The sequence below is a fragment of the Nicotiana tabacum genome, chromosome 7 (assembly GCF_000715075.1).
Source record: "Nicotiana tabacum cultivar K326 chromosome 7, ASM71507v2, whole genome shotgun sequence".
Taxonomy (NCBI): domain Eukaryota; kingdom Viridiplantae; phylum Streptophyta; class Magnoliopsida; order Solanales; family Solanaceae; genus Nicotiana; species Nicotiana tabacum.
In genome coordinates this window covers 165,547,159-165,558,057 of record NC_134086.1, presented here as the reverse complement: position 1 = coordinate 165,558,057, position 10,899 = coordinate 165,547,159, and the positions used below count along the sequence as shown (strand labels likewise).

General features: G+C 35.7%; 1 protein-coding gene and 1 long non-coding RNA gene across 3 annotated transcripts; one reads left to right on the top strand and one right to left on the bottom strand.

The window, feature by feature from the left end:
* Nucleotides 1–1,945: 1,945 nt before the first annotated feature.
* Nucleotides 1,946–4,101, bottom strand: LOC107824510 (uncharacterized). Its single transcript, XR_012711411.1, has 3 exons — nt 3,786–4,101; nt 3,503–3,680; nt 1,946–2,185 (listed from the first exon to the last, which is right to left on the bottom strand). It is a non-coding gene; the product is annotated as an uncharacterized LOC107824510 (long non-coding RNA).
* Nucleotides 4,102–4,844: 743 nt separating this feature from the next.
* On the top strand, nt 4,845–10,642 carry LOC107824509 (nucleobase-ascorbate transporter 4-like). 2 transcript variants are annotated; one of them, XM_016651287.2, is made up of 14 exons: nt 4,845–5,354; nt 6,023–6,120; nt 6,426–6,602; nt 6,706–6,806; nt 6,908–6,983; nt 7,142–7,201; nt 7,614–7,798; nt 8,417–8,513; nt 8,775–8,861; nt 8,945–9,003; nt 9,389–9,480; nt 9,662–9,739; nt 9,922–10,082; nt 10,203–10,642. In XM_016651287.2, the coding sequence occupies exons 1-14, from the start codon at nt 5,261–5,263 to the stop codon at nt 10,419–10,421; spliced, it is 1,584 nt and encodes a 527-aa protein (XP_016506773.1). In that variant the 5' UTR covers nt 4,845–5,260; the 3' UTR covers nt 10,422–10,642. The 2 variants fall into 2 exon arrangements, with proteins under 2 accessions (XP_016506773.1, XP_016506774.1); XM_016651288.2 differs by having other exon boundaries at nt 9,922–10,086.
* The last annotated feature ends 257 nt before the right edge of the window (nt 10,643–10,899 follow it).

Genomic DNA, 10,899 nt, shown 5'->3' with positions numbered 1-10,899 from the left:
TAAATCAGAATTGACTAAGTTACCTGGTTCTCCTTCTCGTGACTCGCTGGGGATTCCACCACTGCCTGAATTAGCAAGCCCAGAACGAGGGTTCTCCAAAGTGTTGTTATTTGGAATGGGTGGTGTAACAGGTAACTGGCTGACAAAGGCCTCAAGAGCTTTATTGACCTGTTGAGCGGTTAGCTTTTGCAAAGCTTCATTGATAGCTTCATCATTTTTAAGTTGAGCGTTTCCATTTGCATGAGATCCATCAGGAGTGCCTTCTCGAGACCGCCGAGGGGAGCTTTGGGGAGAAGGGATCGGGGTGTGATCATCTTGTGGATTCCCCTGGAGTTGATGGTTTCCTTGGTTTCCTTGTGTGTTATCATTAATGTTTGACATGGTTGATGCAACAAAAAAGGTTAGGCTAGGAAAGAATAGATTATCACATTCCCAGTAACGGAACCAATTTGTTTAACCAAAAAGTGGAATTTCGGTCAAAGCTTTAATTTAGAAAAACACGTGTTACTGATAAACAAAATTGAATAAAGGAAAGTGATTTTGCTAACAATAAGATAGACAGAAGAAAACAAAGTAAATCAGTATATTCAGATGATATTTTGTGTCCTTACAAATGATCCATTCTCTCCTTTTTATAGCTATCTCAAAGATATACATTTTGCCTTTGTCATAATAATGCCATTATAGACAATTAAAGGCATTAAATGCTACGTTACATAATCATTGCAATTTAATACAGATTCTCTAACGTTTTTTATATTTAATGCTTATTAAATATTGTATCTGTACTCTCTTGTGCTGTCAAATTCATTCTCCTTGTTTTTTGGGTATAAATAGGTACGAGCGCTGAGTCTTTTGAATAACTGTTCATGCCTCTACTTGTACCTCTGCTCGTATCTATTGCAACTCGTGTCTCTTTGCCAATCATCACTCTTTGACAAGCCTCCGTGTCATGACACGTCATCTCCCAATCACTTCAATATGTAAACTCAATTTTCCCAATACAGTTATATACGTTGGAGATTTATTGCTTTAAGCTAGCCATCTGATGAGATGGTGTTTTCTTATCTATAAATTCCAAGTCCTTTTTTGCTTTGAGAGATGGAAAATTAAGAGTAAAAACTTCTGCTATATATTATATTTTTCAGTGCTGGGTTTTATTTTGTTAATCTTTGTTGTTTCTGTTCCTAGTTTATATTAGAAGAGCTTGTTGAATCCTGGGGGATACGCCTAATTTTATTTATCATGGTGTATGCGAAATATCCTTAAGGATAATATCCTTGACACGCCTCAAACTAAACTTTTATTCTCCGTAATCATCCAACATTTTTACTAACACTAGCCACACAAAGTTCCTTGTATTCTAACAATATTGCTAACAGTGGATTTTGGAAGGCCATAGATTTGCATAATGTCTAGAGATGACAGCAAGAACAGAGTAGATTTCAAGAGTGTAGCCATAGTTAGAAATTTTGAGTTCCAAGTTCCAACCACTCAACAATGAAATTGAAATTCATTACTAGAGATTCTATAATTGAAATTCATTACCAGAGATTCTAACATCTGTTCATAAGAAAAAACAAAATACACGATTTTACTTTACCAAAGTTAACTTTTGCCCAGAAAGCGAGCAAATGATTATGTATCACCCATGCATGAACAAATGAGCGTTACTTATATTTTACGTATAACCATATGATGTGATGAGCGCTGCTTACATTTTACGTATAACCATACCATATGATGCAAGAAATTGGCTGTATCCAAATTAGCTCAACATGATCAAAAAAATTAGTAGAGGAGCGTTTTCACATTCTCTACGCTAACTTCACCTTCCCATAATTTATTATACCACAACATTAGTGCATAAAAGTTAAACTCATGTCGATTCTATCACGCTCTATTGACCATGACAATAAGATCTCTTAAAATAACACATGACCTACAATTTGGTGAATAGACACACTTGCATTGAATGTCTTGAGCTATATGGAATTAACTCGATCATATATATTCTCAAATGGAGGTCCAAAATATTTATAAAGAACAAGGCACAAAAAGGAAAAGGCTAGATCCTGTGATCCACAGAGGACCATTACTAGTAGTGCATGTCATTTTGATTCACAACTCCGTAGGTTATCAAAAGCACGCATCTAAGAGGCAGCAACAGCACACAGCAGCCAGACTGCAATAACAATAACAACAAAAGATCGATTAGTTTTATCTGTCTTCTCAAAATAGAAAGAGTTATGAGGGAAATTAATGTGTTAGCCTACTAGGTACACTAATTGGTGAAATTAATGAAGACACATGCAACAACGCAAAGCACATATATTAAGATTACAATTCACCTATTGTAAGACTAGAAACAGCAGATAGATTGATCAGATACTGTAGTACTTTAGAATGAACTTATTAGCCAAAAAATATTGCAGATAAGTTCAAACTGTTCAATCTTCTATCATTGTCATTGGCAGAAACACCTCATCAACTGGTTGCCACAGGCTACAAGAGCCGACAGTAGCTCTCTTGCCCGGGGATTATATTCCATGCAAAGGGTGGAGTCCGGGGATTCTTAACATAAAGAGATTTCAAAAATTGCAAGAATGCTAATTACACCGGAAATTCAAACTTAAAATCTAAAGTAATTTTTAACTAAACTAGAAACTTCATTATATCAAGGGACCAATATATAATTATTTTTTTCATATTTAAATAGTATAATTTTTGGACGAAGGGTCTTAAATACATATAGCTCCACCCAGGGGCGGATCTAGCGTGTAGTATACGGGTTCCCGGGAACCCAGTAACTTTTGCGTAGACCCTGTATTTTTGTTAAAAAATTTATTAAATATCTATTTGTGAACCCAGTTATTATTGTATATTAATTTGAAATTGCGACAGGAACCCATAAACTTAAAATCCTGGATCCGCCTCTAGCTCCACCCCTATTTCATGTTCAACATCCAAATAAAGCTCTCGGGTAGCAGGTTCATCCGAACCTAATATTTTCACAGGTCATTTCCACTAAAAGTTCAACAAATACTTATTTCATATGGACCATGCACATGCAATATTACTAACGGATGCGGATTCAGGATTTGAAGTTTTTGGATTCCTACGGTGACCTTAAATAAGTATACAATAAGTAATTGAGTTCATAATCAGATATTTATGGTTAATTATTTAGTAATTTTTTAATATCTATAGAGCGTATGTGCAAAAGCTATTGGGTTCACAGGAACCCACACCTACTAAATTGGATCTGCCCTGATTGCTAAGACCCTTAAAAGGTCGAACACACCTCAAGTTTAATTAATTTCTAGCTCTGTATAACTCATGTCTTGGATCCATGCAAGCCAACGAGCTAGATGACACGGACACGCAAGACAACAACAAATTAATCGAGTTGCATCATGCATGCATGCACAAACATAAGAAATATATAATGTTCAGTCAGGAGGGAGTATACGGCGGGGGGGGGGGGTGTTGCTATATTTACCAGCCAGTCATGACGCCGCTGGTGGTAGATGAGTTCTTTTGTGGGGGCGGAGCGGCGTACTGAGGGGCCCCATACGGCGGAGGAGGGTAGCCTTGTGGAGGATAACCTTGTGGTTGTGGAGGATAACCTTGTGGGTATCCCTGAGGAGGATACCCATATGCATCCTTTGGTGGATATCCTATTTAATTATTTTCACATCCATATATATTCCATTAGATCCAATATATTTCCAAGAATATCATAAACAACACAACAAACAATATTATTAAAGAAAGTTTGTTACCTTGAGGGGGAGGGACACCAACTGGAGGAGGTTGATTGTAATAACTCATGATCAATTAATTGGATATAGATCTGTTGTTCGAATTATATGGTTTCAATATTGAAAGATTTTCTGAGATATATATATATAATTGCAAAACTATTTCCTCGATCTTAGTCTGATCTAGAATATGTCAACCGATCCCTGTGTAAGATTCAAGATTTCATATTTGTTTTCCGTATAATGGTCAAAATCCTAACAGGATAGAGAAACCCATCATGTTTGTTTCTGAAAACCAATTAGTTAGTTGATCACTAAACTGTCTAAGTTTTTCCTTTATAGGAAATCAATTCTTTAAGTACTTGGATTTTTCAACCGAAATAAATGCAAAAGTAATTACTTTTCATTTATTTAAAAATATAATAAAGCTGTTTCCCTATTCAAACGAAACCAAAGACCACATGATCCACTACTTTAGGTTCCTTTTCTTTAATTCTTGTCTAATGATTAAATCATTTTTATAAATTCTAATAACTTTTAGAAATTAGTCATGAGAAAGCCACCAACGTTTCATCTAACAATTCACTTGGATTAACAGTTATAATTTAATCATTAGACTGGAAACTCGTGATAATGTGGGTCGAATAATTATGTATGTCCTATTGGCCATTAATTTAAACGTATTCAAATCAGTTGCTTGAGAGTTTAAATCTACTTTTCTTATAACTCGTAGTCCAAAAAGATGTTAGACATACGTTTTCTTAGCTAAAGAAAGGGATTTAAGCTACATAAGATAATTATGTAAATTCTTTTCACATTAATGTAATTTATTCGGTGATAGAAATTAGTTACAACTATCGGTGTAATCACACTATCAATTAGTATTTCTCATTAAATTTTATTTTTATTTACCTTGCATATGACCTTAGTGCATTTTAATTTATATGCTACGTACGTACAAAATTTTATTACTAGGCAAAAGATATGTTTCTTAACACAAGATCGGAAAATAAAATCATGTATCATATGATTTGGAATACACGTGTGTTATATATATACATATATGTTAAAATTCATTTCTGGAGGTGGAGTGTTAGTTAGGCTTATGTTCTAACCTGTAAGACAAAGTTTCTTGGAGTAGCTGATCACTTTTGAGAGAATAAAGAGATAGAGGTAGAGGGTCTACATCAACTTCTAAAATTAAGATGGTTGGCGTTAGTCTCAACGATCGCTAACTAACCATATCTATCGTTTTCAATTCTTCGTTTTTCCCCCTTTTTTCTTCTTCCTCGTTCATTACTTAACGTTATTTCTTCTTCCTAATCTTGGCCATGCAAATTAAACCCTATTCTTTTGCTTCAAGTTTTACAGTTTCTCTTAAAGGCAATAGATTAGTAGTAGTAAAAAGACGATACTTTACTCTTTGCATGGTATATAAAAAGAAAAAGAAGCTCGAGTTGGGTTGAGTCTAATTAATAGAGTGGTGGAAATTAAAGATGACAGCAGGGAAAGGAGATGAATTAGTGCCTCATCCGGTGAAAGATCAACTTCCCGGAGTAGACTACTGTGTTAACAGCAATCCTTCTTGGGGTATGTATATGTATTAATTTTACACACATATTTCTTAATTACTTGATCACATTCATATAAATATTTGGCTCTGCTTGCTGACGTGGAAACCCACCTTAGCATTTTAGCTGATTTGAAATGCCTACTAATAAACTTTTCCGTCAAATTAAGAATTCTCTAACTAAATTTATTTTTTGAGCAACCAGTTAGTTTTGTGATTTTAAAGCGACAAAAGTGATTTTTTGTAGGAAAAAAATGGAAGTTAGAAGATTTTAAAGTGAGGAAAATTAGTTTAATGACTTTTGTGAAAAAGAATCACAGGTTGACTAACCATTTGAGAAATTAATCAAGAATTATTAAATCCTCTAATTTTGTGCATTAGATTTCCTTGAGTTTGGAGTCATCACAATTCAATTTGAGTAAATACTGAGGTAGCAAGCATTAATTGAAATCTGAGTCTCTATGACTATGGTTGTTAAAATTTGTAATTGGTTCACTAATCACCAGAGAGATGAGATGTTTAGTTAAGATCTTTCTTATTCCCAATACCACCTCACCAAGTCCGTGGGTTACGTTCCTCCTCTGTTTGATCATATATTGCAAAATTAAACAGTCGCCCCTATAAAATTAACTATTGACTGCTTGAAGTATGGAAGCTATATTCTGAGTTCCTACTTTAAATGATGCAGCTGAGGCAGTTATACTGGGTTTTCAACACTATCTAGTCATGCTTGGAACTAGTGTCATCATTCCCACCATCATTGTCCCTCAAATGGGTGGTGGCAATGTAAGTATCTTTTTAAAAATTGTATCTTTGTTAGAAAATATAGAGAACTTCTAATATCTTTTTTTTTTTTTTTTTTAAAGTTTTATGATTTTTGTATAATCTTGGTTTGAGATGAGCTTTAAATAAAGCAACTGGTCAGTGAGAATTCATATAGCCGATCTCAAGCTTTCTTGGAATTGAGGCGTAGTAGTAGTAGTTGTTTTCTCTTTGTTATCAGTTGTATGAAGTGTTATGCGTCCTACTTTAATTTGACTATTGAAAGTTGAGGGAATTAGTATATACTTATAACAGTTTATGTCTTCCAGGTGGAGAAAGCTCAAGTGATACAAACTTTGCTATTTGTTGCTGGGTTGAATACTCTTTTGCAATCTTGGTTTGGTACCCGGCTTCCAGTGGTGATAGGTGGATCATTCAGATTCATAATCCCAGCCGTTTTTATTGCATTATCCAACAGATACAATACATACCTTGACCCTCGTGAGGTTGGAGATTCTTGCTTCATTTTTGTGTTTTTTTGCGTTACTCTAGCCTCCAAAATAAAATGTTCGGATTATAGCATCATTTGCTTCGCGTCATTTTCTTCAGAGGTTTAAGCAATCGATGAGAGGAATGCAGGGGGCTCTGATGATTGCATCCGTTCTTCCCATATTAGCTGGCTTTTTTGGAGTTTGGAGAATTGTTACAAGGTGGTCATTTTTCCAGAATTATGCTCTTTGCAGCATTGTATTACTACTAGTTATTCTGTTGACCAGAAGATTTGATGCCAGTTGTTTGACAATGTATGTAGGTTCCTGTGTCCGCTTTCCATGGCTCCATTGGTGTTGCTTCTTGGCATTGGGCTATATCAACAAGGTTTTCCGCTTGTAAGAACTCTGGCTGTTGCTTACTACTATCTTATATCTCCACTTCGAATGAGCTAGATACAGAAACCTGAAGTTGGCCGTGAACATATATTTACTTCCATACCTTTCAACATTGGTTTACTAAGTTATAATTTATTTATGTTGATCGGTGATGGCAGCTGGCAGAATGTGTTGAAATTGGACTTCCAGAGTTAATTCTACTTATATTGTTGTCACAAGTAAGCCTTATTCTTAATATTTATTGGGTTTGGTCTTGAGATGCATGTATTATATATCTGCACCTATTAATGTTAGTAATCACTGAGACCTTATATAAATGTCTTTCCCCTTTGAATGACAATAACATGATAGAAAGCCTTGTTTTCTTTATTGTATTCATTTGTATTTTACTACTATCTTCTAATGGGAAAGACAGAGTCCCACATCGGCAAAACACAAGAGGGATGCTGGGTATATAAGTTAACAAGCCTTAGATCCTAGTGATGCGTTTTAAACCCGTGAGGGCCTAAGCCCAGAGCGGACAATATCATTAGCAAACTGAGCTGATACCATTGTTTTTATAGATTATTAACCTTATATTAGCTTTTCCATTTTGGTCTTCTAATATGTGTTTAACGAATGTTTGTGCAGTTTATTCCTCATATGTGGAAACTGAAGCAACCTTTATTTGAGCGATTCGCTGTCCTGTTATCAGTTGGAATAATGTGGGCATTTGCAGCCGTTCTCACTGTAGCGGGTGCATACAAGAACAGACCCCTGCAGACTCAGTTCAGTTGCCGAGTTGATCGCTCGGGGCTCGTTAGTGGAGCTTCATGGTGTGTTCACACTAATGTTTTCACTTATACATAGTCGCTTCTCTATTTATTCATTAAGCATGTTAAAAAATGGAGCTCACCGATATTTTATGATCAAAATCTCTTATGCTTGTTCTTAACAGTATCATTTTTGGTAAAAATTACACCTCATAGTGATTAAATGTCTTGAGGAATTATCTGCTTCAGTTGAGATTGGCATTAGCAAGTCCACACCTCTAAATGATTACTACATGTGCTGAACAGATTATTGTTTTTAACTTTCAAAAAAAGGCAAAATGGCCGCAGTACCTAACAAGTAGTCCCCTTGTGGCAATAGTCATTCCAAAACATAGCTTCATCTGATGAACTTCATTTTTATTTCGCATCAGCTAATTGATTCTGTAATAATTATGAGAGTAAATAAGTAGGCTTGATTGTAGTACTGATGTAGTCCGATATCAACCAATTCTGTCAATCTGTTACTTTATTGTGAACGTCTGTCTCAAATATTTTAGTCTGCTTCTCTATCATAAAGTGACAATGTCTGGCAGTTAAAGAATATCTGATCTAATTTCCAGATTATATAGGTTTTGTTCTTTTGCTTCTGCTCTCAAGAACTCTTGTTTTCTGGAAATGCAGGATAAGATTTCCTTACCCATGGCAATGGGGTACTCCCAATGTTGATGCTGGAGAAGTCTTTCTGATGTTGGCTGCAGCTTTTGTTTCTCTCGTTGAGGTGTATATCCAGTTGCAAATGTTTAGGCTAATATTTGATGTAGTTGCTGACTTGATTCATTTTTTCGTCTCACTAGTAAAGCTTATGAAAACTTAACATCTTATCCAGTTTCAAATACTGATTTATGACTATATGTGGTGAGATTCATGATTCTAGTTGAATTTATTAAGGTTTTGGGGATTGTAAATTTTTAAGGCTGAGCATCGTCATGTATGTTGATATTGTCCTTCTGAAGAACAGTTTTTGTATCTCTTTTGACAGTCTACTGGAGGATTTATTGCTGCTGCAAGATATGGAAGTGCAACATATTGCCCAGCTTCAGTTCTGAGCCGTGGTGCTGGATGGCTGGTAGGTGAACTTAGACGACGGATTCTTTCTCTATATATATAGTTCTCTGTTGAAATTCAATTTTTCTTTTTGTTGGTGTCCAGGGATTAGGTATGTTGCTCAATGGTTTATGGGGAACCGGCAGTGGAGCTACCGTATCAGTGTAATACATCTTTCTGCCTTGGAAATGCTTAAAGTAGGGTATCTAGTTTGTTCTATACTTCACACTATATCAGTGTAATACATTTATCTGCCTAGGAAATGCTCAAAGTAGGCTATATAGTTTGTTCTATACTTCATACTACTTTCATAATCAAGGGCACAAGCAAGGCTAAGATGTGAGGAGTATTATACTCTAAATTGTTAGCAACAACAACAACAACGACCCAGTAAAATCCCACAAGTGGGACTTTAAATAGTTAGCATTTTCCAATAATGTAGTAGCCTCTGGATATCAACACGGCAACCATCTCTCAAAAAAATGCATCTGCAGGTACCCTTTTGTTATCTGACCATGCGTTCTAATGCGTTTCTCATATGCTGTGAAGTGAAAATGTAGGTCTTTTGGCATTGACACGAGTTGGAAGCAGAAGAGTAATTCAAATCTCTGCAGCATTTATGCTTTTCTTTTCTGTGTTAGGTGAGATATTCTCTACAAAAATCAAACTCATAGTATTATATAGCTGATCTTGGTACTTGCTTACATGTTTATTGGTTTGCAATGTATAATTCTCTTTCTGCTTTTAAGTGATTGCAATCTTTTGACTATCGTAGATTTATCATAAATAACTAATGGCTGCCCTCTCTTTGACCACAAACAGGAAAATTTGGAGCCATTCTTGCTTCAATACCTCTACCGATCATTGGAGCTTTATATTGCGTCTTGTTTGCCCTCATGTGTATGAGATTTCTCTCATGTTAAAAGACATGCAATTTCTGCTTTCCGATAGCTGCTACTAGCTTTGAATTAGTCCAGTTTTCTTTTCTGAAAATTAGTAATTTTTGCATGCCTGTCTGAATGCTCCTTTTCCCTATATAAAGTCTTTGATCACTTATGTTAGTGTTTGATTGGATGCGGCAGCTGCTGCTGGTTTTGATTTACTACAGTTCTGCAACCTGAACAGCTACAGGACTAAGTTCATATTAGGTTTCTCAATCTATATGGGCCTTTCTGTGCCACAATACTTCAACGGTTATGTCATAACCACTGGTCGTGGTCCAGTTCAATCTGGCTCTGCCGCGGTTAGTACGTATATCAAAGTCATTAATCTCTCCTTTATCAGCATTTCCATTTGATACAACAGGCATTTCTGGCATTGAAGGATTGAATAAATACTTATTTAACCTTTATCCTATGTGCAGTTTGACCAAATTATGCAAGTGCTCTTCACTTCCCCCGCTGCAGTGGCAGGAATCATAGCTTACTTCTTAGACATCACTCTCGCGCGCAGGCATCCCTTAACTAGGAAAGACAGTGGAAGGCACTGGTGGGCTAAGTTCAAGTACTATGGCCGAGATCCGAGGAGTGAAGAGTTCTACTCTCTCCCTTATGGTCTCTCCAAGTACTTTCCTTCGGTATGACACACTGATATTAAGAAATTTGTCGAAATACTCGAACGAAGAAAGGAAAGGAAGTATGACATTTGATTAATCTAATCCCCTACTGTTGTTGAGAACTATTCTGATTACTGAGAGCAATTATTTTAGTAGAAGGATAAAAGTTCAACCAGATATGCTATATTGCTTAATTCAACTTACTGATGAAATGCATAACTTGGTTGCTATTATTTAATGCCTTTGTTAATTTGTTTGATGTACATTGTCTGGTGCTGTAATTAGATAATATGCTTCTATTTCAAGCAGAATGCATTATAGTTTTCAACTGGTTTAACGACTGCATGCATGTTTATAATCATACATTACTAGAAATCCGGGAAAAAGCGACCAAAAATTAGCGACCAAATTTGGTCTGTCAAGAAAAGCGACCAAAGTTGGTCGCCAAACTGCCGAAAATAATAAAAAAATATTTGAAATATATTAGCGACCAAAGTTGGTCTCT